At 45.8% G+C, this 19,326-nt stretch overlaps 1 protein-coding gene across 26 annotated transcripts in view; it reads right to left on the bottom strand.

Moving 5' to 3' along the window:
• Window positions 1–19,326, bottom strand: part of PALM2AKAP2 (PALM2 and AKAP2 fusion) — a 473,479-nt gene that overhangs the window by 222,133 nt on the left and 232,020 nt on the right. For 15 of the 26 annotated variants that reach the window (XM_081526345.1, XM_081526305.1, XM_081526316.1 and 12 more), the window contains 3 exons: window positions 9,662–9,776; window positions 8,552–8,573; window positions 2,744–2,845 (listed from right to left, as the gene is read on the bottom strand). In XM_081526345.1, the coding sequence (XP_081382471.1) occupies window positions 2,744–2,845; window positions 8,552–8,573; window positions 9,662–9,776 (239 nt within the window). Of the gene's footprint in view, window positions 1–2,743; window positions 2,846–8,551; window positions 8,574–9,612; window positions 9,777–19,326 lie in introns of all 26 variants that reach the window. The other 11 variants (XM_081526427.1, XM_081526353.1, XM_081526479.1 and 8 more) reach the window with 3 other exon arrangements.

Below are 19,326 nucleotides of genomic sequence, written 5' to 3'. Positions count from 1 at the left end.
CGAGAGGCACATAGCTCATCCTTATTTTTGCCTCTTAAGATTAGAAAGAAAGGAATTTGTAGGTTCTTCTGCATGTGAGAAGGCCAGGCAGTATGTGCACAGTTGTGGGGAACTGACTTCTCGCTGCCGCTGAAATGAGTGTGGAGCAAGGACTCCACCGGACAGAGGGAAGGAGGCCCCGAGGCGGCGCATGTCACTCACTTCGGAGGCTGCACCTGAGAGCCTGAAGCTGGAAGGCCGTGAGGGCCGTCAAGGCAGTCACATGGCTGTGGCCTCTGTGGGGTGACCACTCAGCTTGGAGTGTGCTGGGCAGCTCTGAGTCTTGCCCTTCAGAGACCAAGCAGGGCATGTTCACAGGGGAGGGACAGGCACGGCTAAGGGTGTCCAAGAAACCTACCATCTCAGGACCAGATGAACCGACCGGGGCTGTGGGCATTGAGCGGATGGAAAGTGAAGGTCTGGGAAAGACAGGATGTGATAGCTGTTTTCAAATATTTAAATGGAAATCAGAACTTAGGTTTGTTCTGAAGGGCTCCAGAGAGCAGGATAAGGATACATAAAAACAGGTAAAAGATGAAAGCAGCAGACTAATGAGAGCTCCATCTGAGGATGAACTTCCCAGCTGTCAGAGCCAATTACAGACAGAATGGGCCATCTGTAGGGAGACCCAGGTCATGGTGTGTGCCTGCGGTTTGAAGGCCTCTTGGCAGGGCTCTGTTCCCAGGCTTCTATGTTTGAATAAGGAATTGGAACACATGCTTCCTGATTCTGCAAAGCAAAGATTCTAAATAAATTCCCACTTATACAGAACCCAAAACCTCCCAAACTCCAGACAACCAGAATATTTGTCATAATACTGAGTAATGACCAGTGACATTTATTAAAATGGCCCTAAGATTGTGCAAATTTTCAAAAGGACACTCCTAAAGCAAGATGGATGGTATCTAAGAGAAAGAATTTCAGGGGTGACTGCCATTCATTTGTATGCTATCCATGTTCTGTGCAGTCACTGCTAGCCATAACTGATCATTAATCTGGATGCTCTATTTCAAAACCAGCCTGGACCAAGCAGTTAACCACATCAAATGCAATTCCTTTCAAGCCTCTGCATCTGCATATCTCCACAGTAGATACATTTATGCATATTGGTTTTTAACTGATAAACAAAAGTACATGTAAGCTTATTTTTTAGAAGACTTTGAGCACATAATACTTTTGCAAAAAGACATTTGCTATTTGATTCATTATGTTTTCACAGTATCTTCCAAGAGGAAGGATGCTAGCTTGTGACAGTATGTGTATTCCTATGCATACAGAAGTGCAATCCCAGCAACGTATCTTTCTTGAAGTTTACCAGGGGAAGGATTTGCCAATGCTGCTCAAATCCTTTTCAGTCCCCCCACACTGGCTCTACTGCCTTCATGAACTGATCCATTAGTTAGGTCATATTGCATGTCCTGTGAGTCGCAGAAATGTGGAGAGGAGCTAGAAAGGTGTTTACCCACAACTACTGGGAACTACCAACACTCTAATAACAAGCGTGGAGGTATGTGCCTTTTGAAGAGTTGATCTCAGAAGTGCATCTTGGAGCATTTAAAAGAATCTGCAGCTTAAGTCACTGCCAATGGTCCCTTTGTAGTACGACTGTAGCTATAAGTTTTTTAACTATCCTGGGATCCTAGCTTGAGTTTGACCAGATACCATTTACAGTACCCCCCCAACTCTAGAACCCTGTGAATCTGTTTGTAAAATAATATGCTAAGATATTTATAGAGTCCCCAGGAGATACTTATATTTTGCCAATGTCCATGACATTTATGTCAATACTTGTGGAATTGTTTTACTTTTATATTAAAAGGAACGCTTATTTGCTTCATAAAATACAGTATAAAGAATTTCCTCTGACTTATTAGTCCATGATTATCTTATAAAAGTATCCTTCCATGACTTCTTTTAAACATAAATGTACCTGGATTATATAAAGCGTAAATCTGATGCTCAAATTCCAGTTCACCTACATTATCACAAACTCTACAGCACTGGCGGCTCATTTTTCCATCCAACCCCTGCCCTCAGTGCAACTGTGCACAGAGCGAAAAGGAGTGGTATAGTGATTTATTAAGCACGGCGTCCAGTTCTGATTTCTGGGGCACATTCACATTGAACAGAGCAAAGCAGAGCTGTCCATACGCTTTACACTCACAAATGTATTACTCGCTACAATCCACAAGTGTGAGGAATATTAGCAAGAAGCATACATTCATTAAATTGCTCCTTTTATTTTCCAAATATACCACAGTAAGTAAGAAATAACTCCAGAAATGAGGAGACTTGAGAATCTATATGTTCACAGTGTGCAAACAGCTCAGTTCCCAAAGGATTACAGCAACATTCTCACACGCTTTGAAAATAGTTTCCCCCCAGCTTCCCGGCATAGCTCATTTGATCTTGTAGAATGAGGACTGATATAAAGACCACAAACACGAGACAGACTCCTCCGAAGCAGGAGGAAAAGCACTCGATGATTTTCTCAATACCCCCTCCCCTTGGCCCTCAGAAACCCCTCAGGGACCAGTGCCTGCCCTGGGTAGCCACTGTAAATTCTACATCTGCAGCTGTGCTGAGGAGAGGGTCCCCCCCTCCATGTAAGAATATTTGGGCATCCCTCATTGATAAAGCTCAGAGGAGTGCAAGCCCCACGGTCAGTCCCGGCATCAAAACCAAACAGTTCCCCAGGACTTACCAGCTGTTCTGCTGGTTCTGTCCTGCCCAGGTGACGGCTCTGCTGTTCGTGAACAGAGGATTGGCAGGTCGGGGAGCTGGGAGGAAATGTGATTTACTGCATCTGGTAGCAGAGAACAGGGAATACAATTAGGCACAGTGTTGAGAGGCACGACGGGTTCACTGCCGAGACAGCAGCTTGTCTGCCCTACATAATGGACCACAGAGGTGGCCACTGCAAGAGAGGATCAGGGTAAACAAAGATCAGCATTTGCCCAGGGACTGGTATTCAGTAGAGTAGCTGAGGTAGGAGAGATCCCAGCCAGAGAGCTCAAGCCCCAGAGCAGCTCTATGTATTAAAGGGTTCATCAGAAAGCTCTAGATTCTAAGAGTACAATGTGTTTAGGGGACAAAAAAAAAGAGGGAGAGAGATGGACTAGTGAGAGTCACTATCAGCTTGATGTGGGTGTGTTCTCAGTTGCTCTGTCGTGTACAACTCTTTGCAATCTCATGGACTGCAGCCTGCCAGGCTCCTCTGTCCATGGGCTCTCCCAGGGAAGAATACTGGAGTGGGTTGCCATTTCCCTCCCCACGGGATCTACCCAACCCAGGGATCAAACCCAGGACTCTCACACTGGCCTGAGCCACCAAAGAATGGGATTGGGCCAAGTGTGGGACTTCAAACTAGAAACATGGAAGACATGTCTTAAACAGAATTGGAAAATAGATTTGAGAATCTTTCCTTAAACTGGAAATATCACTTTATGTGTCTGATTCATTCCAAAGACTAATAGGCATTAAAAAAAATTTCAGAATTTATCCCACAATTTTAGTCCTTCTGTGTGGTGTTCCAGCTAGAAAATCCTGAGATTCCAAATAACAGCACCAGTGAAACACTATGAGCTCAGCTGCAAGAAATGTGGCCGTGAGGAATTGAGAGACCGGCTCTGCTTGGGAAAATATCTTGAAAGTTTATTTAAGGAGATGGAGGCCGTGGAAGTCAATAGGTGTGCCGAAGTATTAGAGGAGAGGGGGAAACCACTGGGATGAAACAAGGGAAGAATCTGTGCACGCCCCAGAGAGCAGGGGGAAAATGAAGGAACATTCTAGAAAGCTGGGTTCTAGGTGATATGATTCCTTCCGTGTGCCACGGACACACCCCAGAATTTTGGAATATCGATCACTGGTCAATGATCACGTCTAACTGCTTACCACATATTCCATTCTATAGCCCACAAATCACTTTAAGCTCAACATGTCCAAAATGGAACTCTCATCTCTGCTCATCTGCTGCTTCTCCCGTACAGTGTATCTCAGCTCACTGGCACCACAATTGACCCAGGATCCCGGGCGGCGCCCCTACCTCCCTCTCCTGGGATCCAGTCAGTCCCCCAGCCTTCCCACATCCATCCCTTCCTCTGTATCCCCACTGATGCTGACTTAATTCTGGCAGGTTTCTGTTTTCTTTTTTAAATTTCATGCGGGAGAGGGCTGTGAACAGACTCCAAATCAGGATTAGTTAAGTTCTGTACCGACGAGGCCACTGCGGACTCACATGCAGCCAAATAACCAAGGATGTAGTGACACTGGGCCACCATGTTCTTAGGGCAAAGGGAACGGATGGGGTGGAGCTTCTCTAAGAGAATGGGTTTGTCTGTATCAACCCTTTGGGGAGACAGAACCGGAAGTCAGGCGTTGGCAGGCAGGCCCTGGGTTGGAGCGAGGCTCAGGTTACTGCTTCTCCCCGGGGCCTCGCCCTCATGTGTGCTGGAGGTGGGCCCTGGGTCAGGCAGACATAGCTGACCTCGTGTGTGCTAGAGGTGGGCTCTGGGTCAGGCAGACATAGCTGAAGGCCCTTCACTGCAGGGGAGGAAGGTGGGCCTTTGAGATGATGCTGGGCTGGAAAACAGCCAGGGAGCAGCCTACAGAGACCCTCTGAAATGGCCTGAATTGGAGCCAGGGCCTCAGCGTCTGGTCACATGTCTGAAGTTGCCCTTTATTCTCCATGTTGAACTGCTCTGCCAGTGTTCCTTAAGTTAGTTGGCAGACTCTGCGCTCACTCTGGAGAGTTGTGGGAAGGGTCAGGACCCTAAGCCACACAAAGCAGGACCAAAGAGAGCAGCAGTTGAGGTAAGCACGGCCTGAGGGGGTAGGGGGAGACAGTGGTCCAGGGGAAGGCAGAGTAATACAGTTTAGGAGATAAGAGAAGACCAGAGCAGATGTGCACAACTTCTGAGTTTCCCTGAGGATTTCCAGAAATCTGTGGAAGGGCAATCCCGGTAAGTCTGACTGCCTGTGTTCAAATGAGATGCATTTGAATCTCTCAAGCCATTAAGACCAGGTAAGACTTTGCAGGCTGGTCACACGTGTCTGGTGCCTTTTCTGCTACACGTAGAATTTCTAGGACATTTCTGCATACTGAAAGTTTTAGCAGCCAGAAGTAAAAGCCACCCGCAGGCAGGGAATTCTGTACATGATTCCTGCTGCTTACATTTCAGCCTCCCCCAGGAGGCAGCTCCCCGACAGAAGGGAGCAGGCGACGGAGTTACCTTTGCCCAGTGGTCACTGGCTACAGGCTGGGCTCACGGACTACAGCTCTTATGGGGCTGGGGCTCCATGGTTTCTGCTCCTGATAAAAGGTGGCAGGGGGTGGGACCCAAGGAAGAGGATAGGGCAGCTCCTCAATATGTCATTAAGTAGTAATTCCTGAGGTTCTGCAGCCCCGAGGGGTCTGATAGACCAACACCCCCAAAGCTTCCTTGGAGAGAACTCCTTCACGTGGCCTCAGTCAGTTAGCTGCCCTGACAAAGTCTGAGTGGTCTAGTGTGCTTCCTCCTCCCTCTGTGCGAGGAGGTAACAGTCAGTTACAGAACAAAGAGGAAAGGTGAGCCCTTCTCATTACCCAGCACTGCTAAAGTCATCACCGTATGAAGAACATAAACAGCCAAAGTTAGAAACAAAACTGATGAAAACTCCCCTAAAATCATGACTTCTGGGCAACTGAAGACACACTATGTCCCACCAGTTGGTATGAGGGTTTTGATGCAGGAAAGTTTCCAGGCTGCCCCAGACTGGGATGGGGTGGAAATCTACAAAGTCTCAAACAGCAAGGACAAGACAGGCCCAGGACAGATATTTTCCTTTACCAGTTCTGGCCAAGGGTTTCACGCCAGCTCCCCAGTGGGTCAAAAACAGAGGTAGTTCTAGGTACATACTACGTGAAATTTATACTTACACAAAACACTGTGCCTATTTAGGGCAGTAAAAACAACCCACCCAGTCAATTTTGACTCTGCCATATAACAAGTACGTATGTGGGGTAGGGAGGAAGTGAGGGGGGATCATGAAGTGCATGGCCAAGAAATTCTACTCACGATTAAAACACATTGCTCTTGATTGCCAAGGCTACCATGTAATCAAAAACCACTGGTGACCCAGTAGTCTAGTATCTTTATTTCCTCTGAAAAGCACAGGGGGACATGCACAGGGCACCTGAAGAGGGGTCATTACACAAGCACACACTAGCAGCCAACTCCTTGGCAACTCACACTGGTGACGTTTTTGTTGACCTCTGCCGTGTCTTGTACAGTTACATAAGTTCAGCTGGACTTGGATTCTGTAATCATCGTGCTTCAGAACTTGGGTATTCGTCCTAAGGCATTATTATTCTACAATCATTTTTTGTTAGGTCTTAGTACCAACTGGTTGATTCTAAGAAGGTCTTGGTAACTTTGAAGTCAAAGGAAGAGGAAATAATCAGACAGCCCAAAGTTCCTAAACTGGTTGTGCTTCGTGAAGGGTTTTTACCCACAGAGTGACCTATAAACACTGACCACGTTCTTGGAAGGATGTGTTCCCTCCTTCAAACTGCTTTCTTTGCTAATAGATGTGGTGTAATGGAAAGGTCTCCCCAGGCTTAGTTATAATCAGACATGGAAATATCACCATCCAGGGCAATAAGGAAGATCATGGAAACTTTTCCCTGGCCATTTCTTGAGACCCCTGAGACTTTTGCATCCTCTTAAGCCTGAGTTCACTCATCCTGTAAAAAGCAATGGAGGATAAAATCACCAGGGCTGTTTTTCTCTGCAGACTCCTTTCAAAGTCATGATTGGATTTCTTACCACCTCCATGAACTACTTAGGTGAACAGATGAAAATAGTGGGAAGTACATGGAGCAGGAGGAAATGAGAGAATTTCAGGGTGAAAATGAAAAAGAGAGTGCTGAGAGTTTATGACATGGCTTCATGGATGCTTGTTAATGAGTCACATACTACATGGGTCTCCATGACCCAAAAAGTCTTCCCTGGGACACAATATGCAGGTTCCATCCCTTCCCGAATTAGAAAGAGAAGCCTAGGAAAGGTCCTGGTTTGAGAAGGGAAGAGAAAAAAAAGAAGTGAAAGCATAAGAGGTTGATGTGCACGCCTCCAGTATGTGGGTGTCTGTGAGTCCATGTCTGATACTTACTGTGTTACTGCTAATCACATACATGACCTCAGGGTAGCCCTAGCACAAGGGAACTCCACTATCTTTCCCATGCTGCCACCTCCAACTCCCAAAAACAGGCAAGGCCACCTCCTCAGTCTATACTCCACCCCCAAAGCACAGAACAAGTGTCCTGACTTGGCCATACCCTAGAGAAAGTTGTAGAACTATCATAGGTCCTCTTCCTAGAGTTGCTGTGGGCTTGACCTGGACTTGTCTCTGAGCATATGCACTGGGATCATGAATTTAATATCTTCCCAAAGATCACCCAAGGGGCCAAAATTCAGATCCCCTGCCTTTCATTTGTTGGGTGGGGGGAACCCGAACAAACCACCATTTTTTCTTGTTTGTTTTCTGAAGTTAGAATTATCCTTATTGCAAGGATCTTTGCTAGACATTATAAGAAAAATGCCTTATCCATCTCTGCATTTTAAAATCTTTAACCATACATTTCCAAAAGACATTGGGAAAATACTGATGCCAACGCTTATTCTACCTCCTGCATCATCTTCCTGGTTTAGAGGCTGAAAGAGAGCAGGCAATGTCTGTTCCTTCTGACAAGATCTGGCATTTTTGGACAGATTGAGCTAAGGGTCAGAGTGGAAAGTGGAAATCAAGTGGTTTTCATGAGTTTGTAGCTAAAGTTAGAGGAGCAAGGTAAAGGCTGAGAGGCACACAACCTCAAATTCATCCCAAGGCCCCAGCGAAGGAGAGCAGGAAAGCAGGGGGCAAAGAAGGGGAGAGAGAGCAGGGGAAGGCCCACTCTAGCCAGGATGGGGTCAGGAACTCAGGGACCTGCTCCTAACCTTCATGTGCCCCCAGCCAACCATGCCCCACAGGGAGAGAAGTTTTGTGAAGCCCTGGTTCCCAGGGAGGCTGGAGAAACTGAGGTTTTCTGATTCAAAGTAAAACCAGAGGCCTTAGGAAGGTTTCCTAAATATCAGATGATGGGCTCCTGATGTGTATTGTTACCTGGAGACCTAACCACCAGTTCCAGGGGGCTCAACCCTGCCAGGGAACTGGTCCTGAGGCTGGTGCTCTGGGATGAGTATATTTCAAGAGAGATCCAAGCAGTGAACCTTGGAGACCAAATGGGAAGAAGAAGAGCTGGGCCAGCTGTGTAAGACTAGGAAGAGTTCGCTGAGAAGTAATCCTTGAAGAGGAGAGGCAGAGGAGATGGGGGCATGGCCCCCCCAAGCATTCGCAAACAGCGCTCTCCTTCTTTCTGATGCCTTTCCAAACCAACACAGCCTATCTCCCAGGGAGCCTGTGTTCATGAGACCCACTAAGCTGACAGATGAGAACATTCAGGTACAGATAGGGAGAGAGCGCTTACACTTACCTCCATCCGCACTGGAGAAGCTCTGTGGAGACAAAAGCAGGGCAGGGAGTCACTATACATGTGGGGAGATGACCCTTCACTCATTCAGCCCGTCTTTCTCCCGCAGAACTTGACCATGGTGGGCAAACCCCATGCTCTCTTTCCTTCTGGGAAATTTGTTTGGGATCCCAAAATTTAAGGAAAAGGTTTACCCTTCGCACCTTATTTACCCCAAATTTCTCCCAGTAGGCATTTATTTCAATTATCCGGCAAATACCCTTGGTTGTGCTGGAGAAGTGATAACAGAAAATCCCATCCTGTAATGAATGTGTTTAGACTGCTTCCCTATCACTGCTGGGTACCTGAGGAAACAGGAGTTGTAAAATAGGGGAGGGGGGGTCCCTGAGTTATTCAGAACCTGCTGGCATTATGGATTCTCTCTTTGCTACACAGCCCTGTGTGTTTTCATAGATAGGCACACCTCATTTTATTGTGCCTATTTTTTTTTTTTTTTTTACAAATGGAAGGTATTTGACAACCCCCAGTTAAGCCAATCTGTCAGCACCATTGTTCCAACAGTATTATTTTTAATTATGGTATGTACATTGTTTTTTAGACATAAGGCTATTGCATACTTAATAGACTAACGATATAGTGTAAACATTACTTTTATATGCAGTGGGAAACTAAAAAATTCATATGACTCACTCTATTGCAATATTCAGTTAATTTCAGTGGTTTGGAACCAAACCCGCCATGTCTCTGAGGCATGCCTGTGTGGTAAAATTTCATGTTTTACTGACACATTCTTTTTTGGAATTCATGCCCATTTGATACGGTTTTGCCCCTGGCCTTTTTATAAAAGAAAGACTTAAGGGGGGGGACTGTCGGCTGAGATTGGTGGGCCACAGGGAGTCTGTTTAATCGGCTCCATAAGAATTGGTTTTTAGACCAATTCGCCACTCTCAGCTTCAGAGATGGCTCTGGTCCTCAAGTGTCTACCCCTCGTTGCAGGGTGTGTGGTCCAGGCTTCTTGTTCACACCAACTGGCCTTTTCTCCAACTGGCACTGTCGTGGTGCACCTGCTTCCCCAGGGGTATAACTGAGAGAAATGATGTGAGCTTTCTTCACCTTTTGAAAGTCCTTGAAGGATTTTTCTGTCTCCTTTAGCTTCTCTAGGATGATTTGCTCTTTGGCAGATATCTGGGACTCTTCACTTTCCAGGGCTTGTATTTCCTGCTCCAGCCTGGAAAACACACAAACAGAAGACAGGTTACTTTATCTTCTGGCCACAGAGCAGCTTCTTCCTATTGGGTGACTTCCTGGTGGTCTCCGTTTTACATGATGGTGTGGTACCCAGCCAGGCTTTGCCTTACAGAGAGAGCATCCCATGTTGCCACCTTTGCCACTGAGCAGACATTGGTCAAAGGGAAACAGCTCAGAGTTGCTGCCACCCAGTCATTGCCACCACTTTCCAATATGCTTTGGTGCCTTCCTTTCAACTCTCTTCTCCTATGCATTCTTAATTTGGAGGTAGATATTTTTCATGGCTTCCCAGGTGGTTCAGTGGTAAAGAATCTGCCTGCCAATGCAGGAGACTTGGATTCATTCCCTGGTTGGGGAAGATCCCCTGGAGAAGGAAACGGCAACCCACTCCAGTATTCTTGACTGGAAAATTCCATGGACAGAGGAGCCTGGTGGGCTACAGTCCATGGAGTTGCAGAAGAGTTGGACACGACTCAGCAACTAAACAACAACAACCATTTTTCATAGGTTAAGACATACTATCTGAAGGAAAATAGCTTCATATTCTGCTATCGCGTACTAACTGCTCTTCCTTCAGGCATGCCAAAGGGTGAAGAGCCAGTCTTGCTCAAAGGAAATATGTTGCCACGACATGGCTGGTGGCTAATGAACCTGCTGTCACCTTCCTCAGTGGCCTGACTTCTCCTGCCAAGAAGAAAGGAGATGAAAGGGACTGATACAACTGCCCCTACTCTTCTGGAACTTTCCTCAGTTTTTACAAAACCTATATATTTTCTGAAAAGGAAACTTCAGCACAGCCAGGAGACTCTGGGAATATTCCAGAAGAGTAGCTACATTGAAGTTGTGAGGGAGGTCTTGCCAGCTTTATTTTTTCAATGAAATGATTGTAATAACCATTTAACTTTTCTTGAGCACTAAATCTGTGCCAAGAGCTAAGCTAAGAATTCACGTGGATTGTTGCGGTTAACCTTCCTTATGACCCTATGAGCAGGGAATTCCCATTTTATAGACGAACTCATTAAGGCAAGGCAGGGCTAAGGAGTTAGTTTACTGGTACAGAGCGTTGAAGCTAGGGTTTAAGCCAGGAAGTATAACTCTAGGCCTTGCTCCTCACCATTGTGCCAAACTCGGGTCACACGGTACTTCACTACAGCACTCCACATATGCCCTGCCTTGTTAGACACTGAGTATGTTGACTTAAGTAGGGCGGTACTGTAATGTACCAATGTTTTTGTGTTATGAAGGGATGGGTGTTCCCCTACCTACAGGACTCCACACTACGATGCTTCCAAATCATTTGGTCTGAATTTATTCATTCATTCATTCAACTCTGCTTCTGCTCACTTCCCCCTCTGTCACGTTGGAAGCTTCGCTGCAGAGTGTGTGTATGTCCTTTCCCTCCCCCTTTCCTCTTCTGTCTTGTAATCTGCTGCTGGGAACCGGCTACCCAGGTCTGTTAAACTGAGACCTAACCTAAAGAGTTCAGAGTGAGATCTTCGGAAGAGTAAGGCTCAGACGGTACAGAATCTGCCTGCAATGCAGGAGACCGGATTCAATCCCTAGGTCAGGGAGATCCCCTAGAGAAGGGAATGGCAACCCACTCCAGCATTCTTGCCTGGAGAATTCCATGGACAGAGGGGTCTGGTGGGTTATAGCCCATGGGTTTGTAAAGAGTCGAACACGACTGAGTGACTAACACACGGAATACCAAGATCCAGGCATGGAATTATTCCAGGGTGCCCTGTGCCTCTCAGAGGCCTTTTCTGTTTCCTTCTTAGGCATCAGAAAAATAACCTCTGGATGGATGATACTTTGTAGCAATTACTTTGGGCTATGAAGAAACCCAAACAGGGCTTCGCAGGTGGCTCAGCAGTAAAGAATCCACCTGCAGTGCAGGAGACACGGTTCGATCCCTGGGTTGGGAAGATCCCCTGGAGAAGGAAATGGCAACCCACTCCAGTATTCTTGCTGGGAAATCCCATGGACAGAGGAGCCTGGTGGGCTACAGTCCTTGGGGTGGCAAGAGTCAGACACAACTGAGTGACTGAACATAAAGATAAATGCTGTAACTGTACTCCCTCCAGATTAATACAGCTTCAGATATACCGACTGCTTCCCTCACAGTAAAAGTGGCAGTTCTTTTCATGACTAAGATGGCCCTACAGCATCTAGCCTATAAGAGCTCTAGTACCTATAAGAGCCTCTACTCTTAACAACGTGCCCATTTCACTTTATGCTTTGGTTGAACAGAGCTACTCCTTATTTGCCCATCTGTGACCACTGATTTGCCCTCCTCCAGAAAATTCATCTCCAAACCCTAGCCACTCCTGAAATCTTAGCTCAGATACCACCCACTTCATGAGGCTTTCATAGATTCACCATCAGGAAATAACATTATCAGTGGTCTTATCAAGTCTACTATATGTTAGAGCATTGGTTTTCAACCAAGGTGCTTCTGTCGCTTAGGGCATAGTTGGAGATGTCTGGAGATATTATGGTTGTCCATTACTCAAGCAAAGTGGAGTTGGTGCTACTGGCATTTAGAGGGTACCAGTTTATAAACATACTACACAGAACACCCCCCACAATATAGAATGATTTGCCCCCCTAAAACCAATAGGGCCAAGGTTTAGTAACTCTAAACCCTGCATCAGAGTATATATAAATTATTAATTTCCATTAATAGAGTATAAATTCAACATGAGAAAGGCACGAATAGTCAATACAAGTATGTTGAATGATTGATAAAAGATGAATCAAGTTGCAAAAAGTCATATAGCTCAGCCAAGAGGAGATCTTCAGGTTTCTGAGACCAAGGTGAATTCTTCAGCAAGCTTTGACTTGAGAGGCTGTGTGTGGGCTGAGAGGCAAACAACCTAGAGGAGAGGGCCAAGCAGCATCGATAGATAAACAGAGATATAAACCTTTGCTGTTCCAAATGTTTATTACATCTTTTATTGATATATACATCTGTGTCAATTACTTTGGGAGGAAACAAGGAAAGGAATAGGAGCATGGAATAGGGACAACTCAAGTGACCTAAAATGGAATCAATTCAATGGGTAGGGGAGCTCCAGGCTAGAGGTTTCCAGGCCAGGTGAGTTGTGAGCAGATTTCAATTGAATCTCAAAAAAACTGAATACCTCAGCAGATATCTAGAAGGTGGGTTGATTCTATTATTCTCAAATTCCCTCCCTTCCCCTTCACGGGAAAAACATATATGTCCCTGACCACTGATACTGGTCTTGGCCACGTGATTTGTTTTGTTCTCATGGGAGGTGGGATATACTCCCCTGCTCTTGACTTTGGGTGCAGCCATGTGACCTGCATTGGCCAATGTGATGTTAGCAGACATGACACATGCAGAGGCTTGGAATGTATCTGCCCAACTGGGCTCGTCCTCTTGAGCCTCTTCCAGCTCCAAAAGAACAGCTTCTCTGGGCAGCTGCTGTTCCTTCAGCCTGAGACCCTGAAGGAACACATAGGGAATAGACAGGAGCTCAACCCAGAGTCAGAAGCCATGGCCAGTCACATCTGCACCTTCCATTAGAGTCACTAGGCTAAGCCCAGCCCAGATTAGCAAACACCCAGTGTTCTCCTCACAGAAGAGTGAGCGAGAACATATCATTTTTGTTTTAAAGCACTGAGCTTGAGAGTAGTTTGTCACAGAGCACTATTTTGGCCAACAGCTAACTGACACAGCTCAAATATGTATATGTTTTATATATACATATTATATACGTATTATATATATTATTATACCTCTTAATGATATATATTCCAATAATATATATTCCATCTATATAAATATGTGTGGGCTTCCCAGGTGGCACTAGTGGTAAAGAACCTGCTTGTCAATGCAGGTAGATGTAGGAGATGAGGGTTCAATCCCTGGATGGGGAAGATCCCTTGGAGAAGAGCATGGCAAACCCACTCCAGTATTTTTGCCTGAAGAATCCCATTGACAGAGGAGCCTGGTGGGCTACCATCCATAGCATCACAAAGAGTCAGACACAACTGAAATGACATAGCGTGCACACATGCACACAAATATATGTGTGTGTGTGTGCGCATATATCCTAATAATACCTGAAGCTAAAAGATTAGAAGAACTATAAACTACCCTCTCCCCCATTTCCCCCCAATCCTCAGAGAAAACAAGAAGAATACAGGGCACCCCTTCACGAACTTTAAAATTGAGAAAATAGGAAAATACCAGTGGTGATTATTTTTGGGTAACGAGATACCGAGTATTTTTAATTTTCTTCTTTATAATTTTCAATATTTTTAATATAATTAAAAAAATCAGATATTCTGTATCTAGGCAAAATAAAAACAATAAATCACATTTAAAAAATGCCACCTCTGGCCTAGCACTGAGAAGGCTGCCCTTCAGGGGCTGTGGCACCAAAAAGGAGCTGAGGTCCCAGCTTCTCCTGGGTCCAGCAGGGTGTTAAACTAAATACAGCATCAACTGGCACTCAGTTCCACCAACACTGACGGAACTTGTCCAGCTGCACTCAGAGTCAGGCACTACAAGGGATTCTGTAATAAAATTAGGTTAAAAATTTCCGACTTAAAACAAAAAGGTTGACTCTAAGTAACTCACTACTCCCAATGAAGCAGCCTCAAGTGATTAAGAATTCTCTGTGATGTGATGCCCACTGACTGGCCTGATCACCTCTACCACCCAGGCCCTATTGGTTTCAAGGCTCTTGGCTATATAGCTCAAGTGCTAAAGATTTGGGTCGTGATACAGCGTAACTGAGAAGGAACATGGGGCGGGAGGAGGGGAGGGTGGAAAAAAAAGCAACAAAACTAGGCTTTCAAGATAACGACAATTGAGTTTCATCCAAAGGGAATGAACTCAGGAAACCTACAGTTTGTATATGTCTAAATGAGTCAGATCCAAACAGCAGATTTCTCTACCAATGCACGTGCGGGCACTGGAAAGCCCAGACTGCCATCTTTCCATGGAAAGCCCGAGTCACAAGCCTGAGGAGCTTCCCAAGAAACCAAGTGTCGTGGGGTTAATAAGAGTCATTCCAGTTGGCTTAGAAATGCCAGTGTTTTCTAGCTTCATGACCGAAATCTAATGCAGACTTCCCAGGAGGAAGAGATACTGCCCAGCTAAAAATAAAGAACAGGCAGGAAGTATAATTTACACTCAAGGTTAACTGAGGCTCTTTATAGGCTGAGACAGGTATACATTACAGCCTTTGACCAGCTTGCTTAGTTTCTCTGGAGGAAGAAGCAGACTGTTATAGACAGTAAAGAAATGTAACACACTGCAGCTGTGCAGGTTCAATTTACCGGAGATGAGGTTGTGATCCTGGCCAAATGGTCTTATAAAATCTAACCTAACCCCCATAGACCTTTGTCACGAGAAAATACAAAGGACCTATGGCGCTATGAAGTGCATCGATCATTCTCTCATTCAAAATCTATTTATACATCCATTTGTCCAACTTAATGCAAGCACCTACTTTCTAGCAGGCACCGCACTGAATATCAGCGACAGAAAGCTGAATCAGCCATAGTGTCTGGTCAGAGGACCTCTTAGTTAAGTAATGAGAACAGTCAAGTAAACACATAAATTGCAAAAGAGACCAAAAAGAGCTGGAGGAAAGAATAACGACTTGGAAAATTGTCAGTTCCGCTGGGGAATGTGGAGGGACTCCAAGTTCCCTGTCCCAGATCTATTCTCCCCTTCTCCCATGCTAACAGAATCCTTATTTTATGGGGGATGGTTGGCAATGCACCCAGCTGAAAATTTACACATCCCAGCTTTCTTTGCATTGAAAGGCGGCCAGTGAGATGTATGTAAACATTTTGGGCAAGACTTCTGGGAAAGCTCCTTAAAAGGGGGAGAGTTGATTTAAGCGGCACTTGGCCTTTCCCTTCTTTCTGCCCAGTACAGAGACCCGGCGCTAGAGGGATGTACTAGCTTCCAATTGCTGCTGTAACAAATGACACAGATTTAGTAGCTTACAAAATATCAACTTACTATATTACATTTCTGTGCGTCAGAAGTTTGACATGGGTGTCACCAGGCTACAATCACGGGGTGGCAGAGTTATGCTCCTTTCTGGATGCTTTAGGGAAGAAGTACTTCCTTGCTTTTGCCAGCTCCCTGAGGCCACCCACAGTCCTTACCGCATGGCCCCTTCCTCCACTGTCAAAGTCAACGATGCTGTTGTTGTTCAGTCATCAAGTCATGTCTAACTCTTTTGCGACCCCATGGACTGTAGCCCTCCAGGCTCCTCTATCCATGAGATTCTCCAGGCAAGAATACTGGAGCTGTTTCCATTTCCTTCTCCAGGGAATCTTCCTGTCCCATTGAACCCGCAGCTCCTGCATTGGCAGGCAGATTCTTTACCACTGAGCCACCAGGGAAGCCCTCAGCAGTGTTGTAAGCTCTCTGACTGTTCTTCCCCAGTCACATCTCCCTCTGACTCTCTTCTTCTGCCTCCTCTTCCACTTTTAGGATCCTTATGATTAGACTGGGCCAATGCAGATAATCCAGCGTAATCTCTCTGTTAAAGTCAGATGTTTAGATACCTTAATTCCATCTGTAACCTTAACTCCCCTTTGCCATGTAATCTAACATAATTACAGGTTCTAGGGGTTATGATGTAGACATCTTTGAGGGTCCATTACTCTGCCCACCATAGGGAATATGATGCTATAGGTGGAGTTATCATCTTGTATCCACAGGGACAAGAGTTTGCTAAGGGTGCCTGACTGTGCAGAAAGAGAGAAATGGCCTGGGTTCTAGTTAGCATCCTGGAGTGACTATACCAGCTCTGGACAGTTCACTCCGGATTTTCTGCAGAGTTTAAGCCACTGTTGTGATCACAGCTAAATGCAATTTCCTACAGATACAAAGTGGTGAGGAAAACTTGACTGAGTAAGTGTTATGTTAGCTGGGTCTTGAAGGATGCCTTCATCAGGTGGAAAAGAGAAGAAAATGGGCCAGGCAGAGGAGATAACACAGGCTGAGGCCCAGAATATCATATGTCCCTCCCTCACCTAGGAGCATGTGGCCTTGCATGGCCTTTGCAGGGACTGCACACTCTACTCTCCAGAGAACATGGTTCACCAAGACGCCTCAGAGAGGTTCTCAGCATCCAGGTCCCTCATCCCCACTGCTCTCTTTGTGCTCTCATTCTGCTGGGCCTTGGATGGCCCAGAAATACTTAGCCTTCCAAGCCCTCCAGGGGCCCTTCCTTCCTTCATCTTCAGTGGGAGAAAACGAGGCTCAAACAAAGAGAGGCGAGAACAAGGGAGGGGCCCTGGGCCACTGAGTCTCTAGCTCCTGCTTGCCACGATTCTCTGTGGTATCTCTGCCTATTCAACTTATAGGAGCCAATCAGTATTTCCTTTGCATGTGTATCTCTCAGTTGAATGCAAAAGGTGCAAACTAATACAGACTGGGTTTCCAATAGTCTAATCGCTTGGGGAAGGCTTTGCCGATAAACTCAGGTGTATTCCATCTTTTCTTTCTCCATCAGTGATGGTGAGAATAATTGTTACGAAACTAGGAATTCTAACATTGTTTTTGATATGTATATATTGTTTGTATGTAACAACAATAATAATGAGGAGGACTGTCAAGTGCTTACTATGTGCTAAGCACTGCTCTACCTGTTTCACATGCATTATGATACTTAATCTTCATATCCTGTGAAACAAGAATTCTTTCTCTTTCTTTACGCAGATGAAGGACTGACATACAGAATGCTGCTGACTTGTTCAGGGTCACAATCATAATGAGGCCAGGATTTGGGCCATGGTACTGGAGAACTAGTCCTAGAGAATCAGGACTCTTTGCCATTGCTTTCGGCTACCTCGCTAGGATCACGTTCTTCTTTTTCCTCACTTCCTCAAGAACTCATAGTGCAACACAATGGATTTTTATGCTCATAGAACCACAGAAGGTCATGCTAGAGGTATAGAGGTAGAAGCCATTTAACCTAATTGATTTCCAGAAACACAAAGCCCCTAAATTGTTCTCCACCCAGGATTTCTGCTTGAAATCCTCTGCACACAGAGAACTCACCACCTCTCAAGGCAGCCCTTCCCTCTTTGGACAGTGCTGACCATCAGCACTGGTCAGTGAAAGTTGACCAGCTTCTACTCACGGTCTGAGTTCCAACCCTTGGAAGAGCAGAGGTCAAGTTTAGCAAACACCGTGACTTGTAGGGGCTCCATTTAGGAAATGGGAAAACCAAAGGTAAGTGGAACTTACTATTCAGTGGGGGAGCATGGATGATATGAATTGGGGCCCAGCTTCCTGGGTGGCTCAGATGGTAAAGAATCTGCCTGCAGTGCAGGAGACCTAGGTTCAATCCCTGAGTTGGGAAGATCCCCTGGAAAAGAGAACAGCAATCCACTCCAGTATTCTTGCCTGGAGAATTCCTTGGACAAAGGAGCCTGGTGGGCTACAGTCCATGGGGTTGCAAAGAGTCAGACATGACTGTGCAACTAACAGTTTCACTTTTTAGCGGGGTCAGGGGTGGTGGGAAGAGCAGAAGGGGAAAGGGTAGAGTGACCAAGAGGAAGGAGGACTTCTGGGCTTCCTCATGGAGCCAACTCAGCACCAGCTAAAAGCTGAAGTGAGAGGAGCAGTAAACAAATGTTTCAGGGACTTCCCCGGTGGTCCAGTGGCTAAGACTCCACTCTCCCAATGCAGGGAGCCCAGGTTCAATCCCTGGTCAGTGGACTAGATCCCACGTGCCAGAATTTAGTTTGCATGCCACAACTAAGACCCAGGGCAGGCAAATAAATAATTAAAAAAAAAAATAAAAAGAAACATTTTCACAAAATCCTGGGGATTCTAAGTACATTTCTGAACAAGGTCTGAGCAAGATCAGCCTCTCCCTGACAATGGACCCTTTGTAATTTTCCTGTCAGGGGACATGGGCCCGGGTCACAGACATAGACTGTGAAGAGGTCAACCATTGCTGCTCAGTTGACATATAGTAGAGATTTGGTAAATTCTCCCAGAATAAAAAGGAGATGCTGACAGACTGGTCCGAGGTGCTGAATTTAGACCTGTTCTTTCCCCTAGAACTGCAATTTCATAGTTGAGCAGTCAAGTGGGGGTGCCTGTCTGACCAACCTGCCAAAACAACAACCTCAGGGAGAAAGTATGCTCCTCGGAGGAGAAGAGAGCTGCCTGTTTACGCATCTAGCATGGAGCAAAATGTAAAAGAGGCTGCAAATTGTTCACCAAGACCACCCTCCCCTTCTCTCACTATAATGTAATCCCTAAAGTTAAGCTGGGCACAAGGCACACAGAATAATGTCCACACTCCTTAGCATCTTTTGTAACCATGGGCAGCATGTTCTGGCCAAAGGGATGTAAGTCAAAGTGTGGTAGGCAGCTTCTAGAACCTTCTGTAGCGCTTTCCTCTTTCCTCCTTTCCTTCATCCTTCTGCCTGAAATGCAGAGATATGTGGGTGAAGCTCTCACTGCCATCCTGGACTCTGAGAACAAAGACAGGAGAGGGAAAAGCTAGAAGAAG

Source organism: Giraffa tippelskirchi, chromosome 1, assembly GCF_054371585.1.
Source record: "Giraffa tippelskirchi isolate mGirTip1 chromosome 1, T2T-mGirTip1v1.2.pri, whole genome shotgun sequence".
Classification (NCBI taxonomy): domain Eukaryota; kingdom Metazoa; phylum Chordata; class Mammalia; order Artiodactyla; family Giraffidae; genus Giraffa; species Giraffa tippelskirchi.
Note: the sequence above shows the minus strand (reverse complement) of the source record. Positions and strands in the feature narration are given on the sequence as shown.